This window comes from Labrus mixtus, chromosome 21, assembly GCF_963584025.1.
Source record: "Labrus mixtus chromosome 21, fLabMix1.1, whole genome shotgun sequence".
NCBI lineage: Eukaryota > Metazoa > Chordata > Actinopteri > Labriformes > Labridae > Labrus > Labrus mixtus.
Window position 1 is genome coordinate 16,750,271 of NC_083632.1, and position 12,509 is coordinate 16,762,779.

General features: G+C 39.8%; 1 protein-coding gene and 1 long non-coding RNA gene across 2 annotated transcripts; both read right to left on the minus strand.

Annotated features, from left to right (window-relative positions):
* Positions 1-5: 5 nt before the first annotated feature.
* Positions 6-1,266, minus strand: LOC132955498 (uncharacterized). Its single transcript, XR_009665932.1, has 3 exons — positions 1,171-1,266; positions 889-1,091; positions 6-201 (listed from the first exon to the last, which is right to left on the minus strand). It is a non-coding gene; the product is annotated as an uncharacterized LOC132955498 (long non-coding RNA).
* Positions 1,267-8,216: 6,950 nt separating this feature from the next.
* mrpl38 (mitochondrial ribosomal protein L38) lies at positions 8,217-12,365 on the minus strand. Its single transcript, XM_061027799.1, has 9 exons — positions 12,210-12,365; positions 11,220-11,408; positions 10,961-11,092; positions 10,675-10,877; positions 10,488-10,560; positions 10,293-10,338; positions 9,349-9,507; positions 8,635-8,771; positions 8,217-8,444 (listed from the first exon to the last, which is right to left on the minus strand). Exons 1-9 carry the CDS (start codon positions 12,292-12,294, stop codon positions 8,308-8,310), a joined length of 1,161 nt encoding a protein of 386 aa, XP_060883782.1. The 5' UTR covers positions 12,295-12,365; the 3' UTR covers positions 8,217-8,307.
* Positions 12,366-12,509: the final 144 nt, after the last annotated feature.

Below are 12,509 nucleotides of genomic sequence, written 5' to 3' on the forward strand. Positions count from 1 at the left end.
TCATGTTGGTGTTGCTGTCGCCCCACGTCTCGTTGGTGTTGCTGTCGCCTTTGATGTTGGGTCCGTCACTCCACTTCTGCTGTTCCAGCTGAAGATTATTTCCCTTGGTCTTGAGCTGGTTGGGACTTGTCTCGAGCTTCTTCTGAAGCCGCACATGGCGAGCTACAGCCTGAGTTTCCACTTCATTGGTTTCCAGTTGTACTGAAAGTGAAGAACAAGATGGAAATGAAATAGTTATTTTCTGACAAAACTGCCAGTGACTAGGGCTGGGTGATAAATCTCAAAGTCAGATTTTCTCTTTTACACCAAACTTCAGTTACAATTTAATCTATTCTTTTTCTCCTAATAAACTAACCCAAATTTCTCCACCAGGTTTAGAGTGCAAGCTGTGAACATCTTTAAACGTGCTCTTTTAAGTTTCTGGCAACAGCAAAAGTATACATGAGGTTAGCAACTTCAGCAAAATACATGTGGCTGGTTACCACATACAGGAAGTAAATGAGTGAGGAGGACGTTAACTACTGGAACTCAAGGGGAGCAGCAAAGTTTAAGAACATGTCGATTCACATTTAATAAGATTCTCCACAAACCCGATAACGTGTGTTATCAAACAGGCGACTTCCTCCAAAATATTGTAATGCATGGCCAATTAAGTTTCAATGAGGTGGTTTGGCATCGTGAGAGTAGATAAAACACCAGACAAAATATTAAAAAAGGCTCTTTGAACTTCTAATTTCCTGTTTTTACACAGACTAAAAGCCTGTGTAAATACTGGAAGGTGTTGCAAGTTAAGAGCAGTGAATGTGGGACCATGGTTAAATGTTACAGCACCAATGTTACAGGACTTCCACATCAAATAGACAAAGAAATACAATAGAAATTGTTGACCTTCATCAGCACGTTGCTCCAACGCAATCTCCTTTAACTGGAAACGTTCAAGGGCCTTCTTTATGGAGAGCTGATCTGTCGCACAAAAAGATGATCAGAAAGTAACTCACTTAAGATTTAGTCACTGATATCATCACCTGTTAATTTGTTCTCCTTACCATTACTCCGTCTTTCTTTTGTGTCAGTAGCTAGCCAACAAGAACCTAAAGACAATGACTTTAGTATTAATCAAATGGATGTGATACTTGAAGGCACAACATACAAAAGAAGAAATATGAATACCTTTGGCAAGCCAAACAGTCAGGACACAAAAATGAAAAACCCAAACAACTCCCATTGCTTCAATCACCAAGAGAAAATGATACCTGTTGGACGTGTTTGACTTTATAAAGCTCATCAAGCAAGTGGTACAGCTGTTGCCAATCAGCTGTAATTGTAACTCTCTCTCTCTCCTCTCTTTCTCTCTCCCTTTCTCTCACACACACACACACACTCTTTTACTGTGACAATATGCTGTATTAGGGCCCGAGCACGAACCGTGCGAGGACCCTCTTGAAACCCTAGCGATTATTCTTCTTCTTTTTATTGTTCCTCCTCTTTGCGGCCACTTTCCACGGTCATCAGGTCTCGCGAAAAATTTGATATTTTGTTGGTTTAAAAAAAATGCAGATTTTACAGATTCCCTTTCATAAAAAATAAGAACATTCTTTAACGTGGCCCTAAATCTCCATCATAAAATGTCAAACATAAAGTTTGGAAATAAAAAGTACACGGTGTGCAGGAATACCACCCTGGACAAATATTGACAAATTAGGCTAACTTATTGTTTTCTAAAGACAGTAACTGGAAGGTTCTACTTAAAGGAAGGCATCACTTTTCTATACTTCTCTTACATGCAACCATATTTTACACAGATACAATACTCTTTAATACCAACATACACAACCTCAATAGGGATTCCATATCCCAAAACCTTTATTAGAGCGAAACACAAGTTTCCCAAAATATTTGATTTTTTTTTTCCCCTATACTGTAGATGTCCTATAGCTGTGGTAGTTATTGGTGTCCATGTTCCAACACTACCCCCAGCACAGCTGTTGTGGCAGAGATTTTGCTTACTTATAATGTGGATTGTAAAGAAAATGAAGATTGAAGATACAAGAAAGAAAACTTTGAGGTCTTCTTCAGAAAATGTTGACACTTTTTGTGGCTTTTGAGCAAGAGTGCGGGCTTAACTTCTTCCTCAGTCTGCTGCTTGAACTGGCCTGCACCTACTGTAAGTGATGTGGGTATAACTACCCTTTTTTCTGAGGTCGTGAAAAAAATGAAATGTTCCCAACCAATTATGTCAAGTTCTTTGAGCTTTGGTATACATGCTGTGTGCTCCACATTCAATACCAAGCCTCCTAATTTATATATTTTTCATAGTCAGTCCCCTCTCCCTTTTAAAAATATGAAGTTTAGTTGTAAATATATCATGACCATTCATTTATTGTCACTATCTGGTTCCCCAAAAACATGTTCTGTTGTAATGCAGTGAGAATTTCAAACAAGCTTTGTATTTATTTTGCTGCAATAGATAAACTAAGAGTATTACACAATTCATAGCTGCCATGTGGTTGTACGCTGCTTAAAAAAATTTAGGGAACACTAATGTACCATACATCAGATCTCGATGAAGAAATCAGTCGAATTGAAAATCTTTGCTGATGTACATTTTATAATTTGTTGAGAAAAATATAAGGTTACAGAGAAAATACAAGTCATCAACCCATTGAGGGCTGGATTCAAAACCACACCGGAAATCTAAGTAACAAATTGAAATCACAGCCTTTGCGTGAATTTCATCTTCATTGTGTATATTTCAGCATCTGGGCATGTCTGACCCTGATGAGTCAACAGATGCTGTACTTGGGGATCTCTATCTTACTGAGAATGTGCTGGGAGACCGTAAACCTTCTTGTGATCACATGTATTAATAAGCCACCCTGTGGGGATCTGGACTTCCTGTGCAACCTGATAGGGCTGCAGTTACCACCTAATGCTACCAGTAATAAGGACACCAGCAGAACACAAAACTAGAGAATAATCAGTCAGGAAGGGTAAGGAGAGAGCAATTGTCTGCAACCACCACATGCAAAACCCAATTCCTTGGGTTGCCTTGATTTTTACTCTCTATTGCACCAGTTACTTTCATTCACACCAAAGCAGGTGAAATTGATTAACAATAAATGGATAGGTTGATATCCCCGAAGTTTAACTTTGTGTTCCATAGTGGAGATTCGCTGTTCCTTTAAAACATTTTTAGTGGTGTAGAGGACATCTTAGACTGAAGAGGAATCGCAATGCCCACTGGGAGTAATGTTCCATGAGTACAATCTTTTCAATTGTAACAGAGGGTCCAAATCACAACAGTCAATGTATCTTTTGGCTGATGCTGGAATGGGGACAAATTCTACTCCAGTATGCCCAGTGGAGTCGTCTTTGGTTTAACAAGTCTTAATCCAAAAAAAATAGTTACATACATAATTTCAGCTGGAGCAATCTGCCTGTCTAAATTCATTACTAGGAAATTGAGTTTGTGTGTGACTAGCAGTGCAGTCAGTCAAGTCCCAAGGTGCTTAATTATACTGTGACTCAAATGCTTTTGGATCATTGTTTTTAAAAAAAAAAAAATAGATATTAAGTACCTGTAGACTCTTATGCTAAGGTAGCCCCTTATGACAAGTAGCCTTGCACCTTATCCAAGTTGACTGGATTGAAAGTTACACATCACCCAGAATGCTACACCAGTCAAAAGTAACAGGTTATTAATGAGGGACCAGAGCTGTTGGCAGTGTAATATCTTTTGAAATAAAATCTGAGGCAGCAGAATATACAATTTAACCATTTTATTTAAAAAGACATAGCAGGTAAATGCAGAAACATCTGTGATGCAAATGAACTCTTACATAGATCCCACAACCTATTCCCTACTTGAATGAGTCTCAATAGACCAATTCAGATCCTGATTTTGACAAGGTTGACTTAAGGTTTGGAATCTCCAAAAAGTTCTTTGAGACACGTCTCTTCTGGCCAGCCTTACTTATCTGGTCTAGAACCCTCAAGTTTACTTAAATTTTCTCTCCATGTTGGGGTTGCTTTCGCCTGACGTCATGTTGAAGTTGGGGTTGCTGTCGTTCCACGTCTCGTTGGTGTTAGGGTTGCTGTCGTACCACGTCTCGTTGAAGTTGGGGTTGCTGTCGTACCACGTCATGTTGGTGTTGCTGTCACCCCACGTCATGTTGGTGTTGCTGTCGCCCCACGTCATGTTGGTGTCGCCTTTGATGTTGGGTCCGTCAATCCACTTCTGCTGTTCCAGCTGAAGATTATTTCCCTTGATCTCAAACTTCTCCTGAGTTTCCACTTCATTGGTTTCCCGTTGTACTGAAAGTGAAGAACAAGATGGAAATGAAATAGTTATTTTCTGACAAAACTGCCAGTGACTAGGGCTGGGTGATAAATCTCAAAGTCAGATTTTCTCTCTTACACCAAACTTCAGTTACAATTGAATCTATTCTTTTTCTCCTAATAAACTAACCCAAATTTCTCCACCAGGTTTAGAGTGCAAGCTGTGAACATCTTTAAACGTGCTCTTTTAAGTTTCGGGCAACAGCAAAAGTATACATGAGGTTAGCAACTTCAGCAAAATACATGTGGCTGGTTACCACATACAGGAAGTAAATGAGTGAGGAGGACGTTAACTACTGGAACTCAAGGGGAGCAGCAAAGTTTAAGAACATGTCGATTCACATTTAATAAGATTCTCCACAAACCCGATAACGTGTGTTATCAAACAGGCGACTTCCTCCAAAATATTGTAATGCATGGCCAGTTAAGTTTCAATGAGGTGGTTTGGCATCGTGAGAGTAGATAAAACACCAGACAAAATATTTAAAAATGGCTCTTTAAACTTCTAATTTCCTGTTTTTACACAGACTAAAAGCCTGTGTAAATACTGGAAGGTGTTGCAAGTTAAGAGCAGTGAATGTGGGACCATGGTTAAATGTTACAGCACCAATGTTACTGGACTTCCACATCAAATACACAAAGAAATACAATAGAAATTGTTAACCTTCTTCAGCATGTTTCTCCAACGCAATCTCCTTTAACTGGAAACGTTCAAGGGCCTTCTTTATGGAGAGCTGATCTGTCGCACAAAAAGATGATCAGAAAGTAACTCACTTAAGATTTAGTCACTGATATCATCACCTGTTACTTTGTTCTCCTTACCATTACTCCGTCTTTCTTTTGTGTCAGTAGCTAGCCAACAAGAACCTAAAGACAATGAATTTAGTATTAATCAAATGGATGTGATACTTGAAGGCACAACATACAAAAGAAGAAATATAAATACCTTTGGCAAGCCAAACAGTCAGGACACAAAAATGAAAAACCCAAACAACTCCCATTGCTTCAATCACCAAGAGAAAATGATACCTGTTGGACGTGCTTGACTTTATAAAGCTCATCAAGCAAGTGGTACAGCTGTTGCCAATCAGCTGTAATTGTAACTCTCTCTCTCTCCTCTCTTTCTCTCTCTCTCTTACACACACACACACACACACACACACACACACACACACACACACACACACACACACACACACACACACACAGGACTAGGTGAGATTCCACTCTTTTACTGTGACAATATGCTTTATTCGTCTTTATTTTTTACTTTATATTTTGTATTAAACTCTTATTTAAAAGGTGTAAAGCCTTTTGAAAATGAATGACCAATTATGTATACAAGGAAGGCAGACCAGCCAACCCCAACATTACTAGAGCAGTGGATGTTATATTCCTGATAAATATTCGTTTTTAATTCTATACAGCAACTAGTGTTTGTAGGGGTGGCTGTGGCTCAGTTGGTAGAGTGGTCGTTTCTCAACCGGAAGGTCGAGGGTTCGATCACCAGCCACATGTCCAATATGTCCTTGGGCAAGACACTCAACCCCGAATTGCTCCCGCTGCTTCATCTGCGACGTATGAATGGGATTAGTTACTTCTAATGGTCTCACTACATAGTAACCGCTGCCATCAGTGTGTGAATGTGTATGAATGTGTAGGTGTGACATGCCCTGTAAAAGTGCTTTGAGTAGTCAGAAGACTAGAAAAGCACTATACCATTTACAACTTAGTTGCATGCATGTAAACAATTGTCCATTACTGACCTAAAATTGGCAGCAATATGTGTCTCTTAAGCTTCAAGGGAAATTGTTCCTCAAATTAAATACAGATCCCTTTTTATTAACCATTAGGTTTTTTTTTTTTATTGAGGCTGAAATGAGATGGATTCATTAGGAAAAGTAATCGAAAGGACAACAACAAAAAAATATTACACTGCTTGGACCGAGATATAAAATATTCTTATCCAATCCACCAGTGTATAAAATGAATCATGATACAAATATTTAATAACAACCTCAGCTTGAAAACAATTTAGGCTGCTTTATCTGTTTTTGTTTTCTTTTTTGCTATTGTGCTGCTTTTTTACATCTTTTTTTACTGAAGCCCGCCTGCAGACATGGTTGGTTCCCTGAAAGGCCCAGTGAATCAGCCCTCCCAGGCTATGATTCAAATCAACATGTGAACATTGGATCAGTACTGTTAGCGCTAGCCTCCTGGCTAACATTAGCTCCCTCTGCCTGGCTCCCGTCAGCCTTTAGAGCTGACTAAAATAAGTTTTAGTCAGCAACACATTGGTGTACACTAATGCAATACATAAGTGTGTGTTTTTGTTGCTTTTAGAGGTCATGGTGAGTATTTCATTGTAAAATAAAATGTGGTCATCGTTGCTTAAAATTAGGATAGACCATGTTTTTTTGCAAACCTCCATGGGCCCTCCCCATGTGACTGGGCACAGACAGCTTTCCCCTTCGTCCCCTCTCATGGGCAGCCTTGCATCTACTCAGACACAATTTGAGGTCAAATCTCTGCAAAGATTGATGTGAGGTCACCAACCTCTATGTGCTTACAAGAAGTGAAGGCTGGGAGCCTTATAACGCTTCAGGTGCTTTCCATGTGTTTCTGCAAAAACAAAAACTGTGACATCTAGTGGTTTAAAAAAAATGCAGATTTTACAGATTCCTTTTCATAAAAAATAAGAACATTCTTTAACGTGGCCCTAAATCTCCATCATAAAATGTCAAACATAAAGTTTGGAAATAAAAAGTACACGGTGCGCAGGAATACCACCCTGGACAAATATTGACAAATTAGGCTAACTTATTGTTTTCTAAAGACAGTAACTGGAAGGTTCTACTTAAAGGAAGGCATCACTTTTCTATACTTCTCTTACATGCAACCATATTTTACACAGATACAATACTCTTTAATACCAACATACACAACCTCAATAGGGATTCCATATCCCAAAACCTTTATTAGAGCGAGTTTTGACACTTTTTGTGGCTTTTGAGTGCAGGTTTAACTTCTTCCTCAGTCTGCTGCTTGAACTGGCCTGCACCTACTGTATGTGATGTGGGTATAACTACCCATACCCAAAAATGACTTCCTAAAAGATCTGGAGATGTTTCTAAACACTTCTTCACATTATTTCTGGGGCATGTAGTGCCCACAATTAACATTACGGATTCAATTTATAAATTTACGAGAACAAAGTCACTAATTTACGATATAAAATTTGTAAATGGATTTAAATTAGGCTATGGTTAAAAGTATTATTCTGAAAGGTTGTATTAAAACAGGGGACGTCTGCCTGCACAAAAATGAAGGGGAAACCTCAGAGCCATTTATTTCCTATGGCACAAAAAGTCAATTTCCTGCAAATCATAACAGGTTTTTTTTTCAAAAAAGCCCCGTTTGTTGCAGTATCTTCTCAGGATCCTGATAGGCTACTAATGACCATGTGATGCTGAATGTGTAGTTCGATATCTGTGTAAGTAAAGCCCCAACTAAACTAATAGGATATTTTGAGAACAGCTTTCTTCTCTTACAAGTTTATTCTCATAAATTCATGACTTTAATCTCAAAATCTCAGATTTTCTTCCCCCTTACTGTGGCACTAAAAGGCTAATCCTGCGTAACATTTACATTAAATATATATAAAAAAGGTTTTAAGTATGTTTAGTGTGTTCATTTCATGTCAGTTTAAATGAGTACCTGAGGTCATAAGTGGTGATGTCCAGGTACAACGGACAAAGAAGGTTGGAGGTCACTCCAGAACAGCAGCTTCTGACTTCACCTTCACCCATCTTTTGAATACAAAGTTTTTTTAAATATCATGCTTACTACAAGACAGACTTTCAAACCTTCAGCATCAATTGATGCGAGTACTAAAAATGCTTTATTGGTTTTTACATAAATACAGCAAACACAATTTCCGATGTGGAGCTCTTTGAATGTGTTTCATGATCAATAGATTCCAAAGGTGTGCTCCTTTCCACCTCTGTATCTGTCCAGGTAGCGTAGCGGCTGTCCATGAGGGTACTTGACCTGTGGAGGGTGGTACACTGGAGGCCGGATGAACTCAAACACCGGCTCCCTCATGTCTGCAGAGAATGAAAACAACACTCAGGCTTTATTATTAAAATACAGACTGTCACACAGAATATTTTGTCCTACAATCTAGGCAAGATACATGTCTGGAAGTGCACGTCATGAAAACATTGTATTTTTTAAATTTGTTTGAATACATTCTCAGTAGAGCAGGGTCAGTGAGCATCAGTGTGAGTGACTCACCGAGTGTGTCGTGGAAGGTGTTGGTGACTGATAAGTCCCACTGGCTCTGAAAGAAGGCCAGGCCTGCAGGTGTCATGTTGTCCTGGTGTTTTCTGTAGAAATCCACAGTCTTGAATGTACGATCCGCCAGAGAGTGGCTGGGAGGAGAGGCAACATAAGCTAAGTGACTTTGTTTGTAATTAAGTTGACACATTTTACAACCACTTCTGATGACACTTGAACTCATATGACTTGGCTTTATTACATGAAATGTCCCTTTATCTGCAATGTGTTTTCATTTTTTCATATGCTAATGACAGGGTTGATATGCAGCAATGTAAGAGCTAAGCTAAGGGTACTCAAGTTAAGCTTGAGTGGTTGGACAACAGTCCAAGTGAGTTAGAACTATTACAGAGCACTTGAAGGGACTTTTTGAAAAATTAAAAGATAGTTGACTTATGATGACAAACATTAACTCAAAATCAAAGTAGTCAGAGTGAGCCAAAAACAATAGTGGTCAACAAAAACAATAGCGACCCAGCTCACCCTCTCTCTTCCTCTGGGACTAAAATGTGAACAGGTGAGTTAAATTAAAACAATATCCCCACCCATATCATGTGACCCGCTTTCCCCCTACTCCATGGCTCTAGCAGCACTTGTGTTTTGCAGTAGTGTAAGGAGAAGTTTAAATCAATGACATCATCTTCTCGTCCGTGCGGTGAGTGTATTGCTCACCATGGCAATGGTCTGGCGTCCTCCTGGAAGTCGATGCGTCCCTCCTGCTTGAAGAGGACGTATATGTAGCGGTGGAAGCCGGTCCCTTTGGCAGGAATGGGGGGCAGGTAGTGACACAGCTCCTCTCCGGCCTGCACTGCTCCTCCAGGTATGTTTCCTCTACAGACGGACACACACAGGTGGTTACAGGCTGTAGTGGGTAAGACTCAAGAAATCTACGGTTATGTTAACTATGGAGGGTTAAATAAGTGATAATAGTAGAAGTGCGGTAACAATAAAAGCTGCATCATAATCGATACATTTTGCAAACTTTTACTTGATATGGATAGATCGTGCAGTCTACTAGAGGTCAAAAAGCTCCAAAAACACTTGTAGTATGATGATCAGTTTTAGTATCAAGTTAGACAGACACGTTTTGGCTTGTGGCCTTCATCAGGGTCATCCATTCTACAAGTGTTGCTGGAGCTTTATGACCTCTTCAAGTCTTTCCCTCTTCATTCACCTAGGTAGTTTTGTTTCAGAAAATCCCACTCTGCTTCATACAGCCTACTGCACAGCAGAAGTAGAGACGTCAGTTTGTCTGCCGTCTCTGACTTGCATGTGAACTACACACGAGGGAAGGAAAAACAAACCAGCTCCCAGAAACAAGCTGGGATGACATTAGCAGCTTGCAGACCCAACGAAGAGCTTCTATTTACTGTCAAAACCGTATTTTGAAGTTGAACTTAAGACTCATTTTGTTTCTTCAGGCTTCTGTCATTATCACAACATGTTGTGACAAATTATTATACTCAAAGAAGTGGCCCGCAATAAGTCGAAACATGAACAGAAACCAAGTCGTATTGCAGAATATGCCATGATGTAAAGCTTAAAATTGTCCTCTTTTTTCACACCTCCCCTGTGAGAGCACTTTGGCCAACAAAACCTTAAGTAGAAGTACTCACACTAGCCAGTGAATGTATTCAGCCTCATTATCCAGAAGATGCTCATCTGTGAAAGATAAGAAGATTTCTTTCAGTCCATACCGGCTGATGATTCATTTAGACATCTGTGTTGCCTCCTTTCTTAAAGACAGTTCAGAGAATCTCTGGTAATTACAATCCAGGGATTCGGAGCTACTTATTAAAGTTGATGCTAACCTGGACAAGTGAGCAGAAGAGTCCACATGGAGCCCTCCTCTGCATCAAAGCTGATCTGAGGGACGGACGCCGCCTGAAGAAAAGAGCAGCCGAGACTAGGTTTAGAAAACAGTTCAGGCAGACATATGAAGGTGGCTACAGAGCAGAAAAGGCACTAGATTAAAGCTTTGACTGTACTTTAACGTACCTCAGTAGGTGTCAGCCGATTACCATAATACACTTGACAACTTTTGTCCTGGCCATAGCCGACGCGGAGTGGGACTTGAGGTAGGAAACAGGACATGGGGAATAGATCCCTGAAGACTCCGTAGTGATCGGCTACTCTCTTTATATGAAACGGGCCGCTGCTTTTCTCCCAGGCGTCCTGCACGCGCTCAAGAGGGATCTTTACTGGTGAGACAAATAGAAAGGTTTACTCAGTTATACATTAAAGCTTTAGTATTGAAGGATGGTGAATGTATGCGAGAGCTTACAAGTGCAGAGACGGGCGGCCCTCTCCAACTCGACGTTCTTCTTGTTTTGCTTCACCACCTGCTTCCTCTCCTTCACTTCTTTGGTCCTACTGGGTCGATAGTATGACAGTCCAATGTCCACTCGCTCAGCACCTGCAAAATACCACGAGTCATGTTAACTGAGAACTCAACAATTATTTTTTTTTGTTGTTGTGCTGTGAAATATTCACGCTGCCACAGGAAAACACGTCCAACACTAGCTTCCTCCTTCATTCCTCACCATGCTCAGGATCAGCTGCTTCCACGTAGCTCCTGAAGGTCTTCCACCAGGCAGGTTTGTTATCCGCTTCTTTAGCTTGTCTGAGGTAACGAGTGTAGCTGCGATACTTCTCTACTGATTCCAGGTTTTCAACATCAACGTCCTCATTTGGCATTTTACCCAAAGGAGCCCTCCGAATGCAGAGGAATGCTGTTGTACAGAAAACACCCCCAAAGGTTAGCTTGTAAATACCATACAATCATTTATTATCTCTTTAATCTTTTTAATTATATGTTTATTTACAACAAACACAATAAATATTATATAATTTTACTGTCAGTGGTCACTGATTTTGGCTTCCCACAATCATGAAAAACAAGATGATCGAGGTTAAATGATACGTTTTGTCATGTGGGGTCAATGTATCAAAGTGTTTGTTGTTATAGGCCACATCACCACTATCTTTATTTTTTACATTTGTTTACATTAATATATTATGTTTTATGTTTTATGTTAAGAGTGTTTAAGTTCGATTAATGAGATGTAGATGTAAAATCAATGAGTAGCCTAAAGATATTTAGTAATTGAGGTGTCAATATCAGTCATAATAATCGTATGATTGCTGCCATAATAAGACAGACAGAGACACACACACAGACAGACAGACACAGACACAGACACAGACACAGACACACACACACACACACACACACACACACACACACACACACACACACACACACACACAATTACTTAACGTCCTCCAATTCTTGAGCTATCTTTTTTCAGAAAATATTTCCTTTCTCATCTACTGCATGACATAATTCAGAATAATTGTTATAATTTATTTTGAGTTTGGCAGAAAGTCGTTTTCCAAACAGGAGCATGACACACGGAGGTCTGCTGTGTTATTTTACAGAATGCCTTCTCACCGTACAGACAGCGCTGAGGCCCTACAGCAAAGTTAACAGATATAAAACTCAAAATACTTAGACAAAATTATTACAATACCTGTTGTAGCAATTGTCCTCGCATTGTTGACCCCTAAATCTGCACCAGTACGCAATGCCGAAGCGCAGACCGTGCGCAGCGCCATCTTGGAATGAGTTCTTTTCTTTTTTTTTTGAGAGTACGGTGGCCAGGAGGAGCGGAAAATGTGTGCGCTTAATATTTACAGTCTAGCTATGATGCAGTAGGGGCCCTAAGGATGTGCTATGTTTTGTCCACCTTCTGTTACTGATGTTCAGCTGCCATTGCCCATTCCTGAATATTTTTGGTGGGACTGTATGTGCTTTTATAACTTTATCTATT

Bases quoted from the DNA above. Each gene is read 5' to 3' on its own strand.
- mrpl38 (XM_061027799.1), bottom strand. From the start codon at position 12,294: ATGGCGCTGCGCACGGTCTGCGCTTCGGCATTGCGTACTGGTGCAGAT. The intron at 11,093-11,219 runs GTGAGGAATGAA...GGTATTTTGCAG, and splicing joins AGCAGCTGATCCTGAGCATG to GTGCTGAGCGAGTGGACATT. The intron at 10,339-10,487 runs GTTAGCATCAAC...TATCTTTCACAG, and splicing joins TCTTCTGCTCACTTGTCCAG to ATGAGCATCTTCTGGATAAT.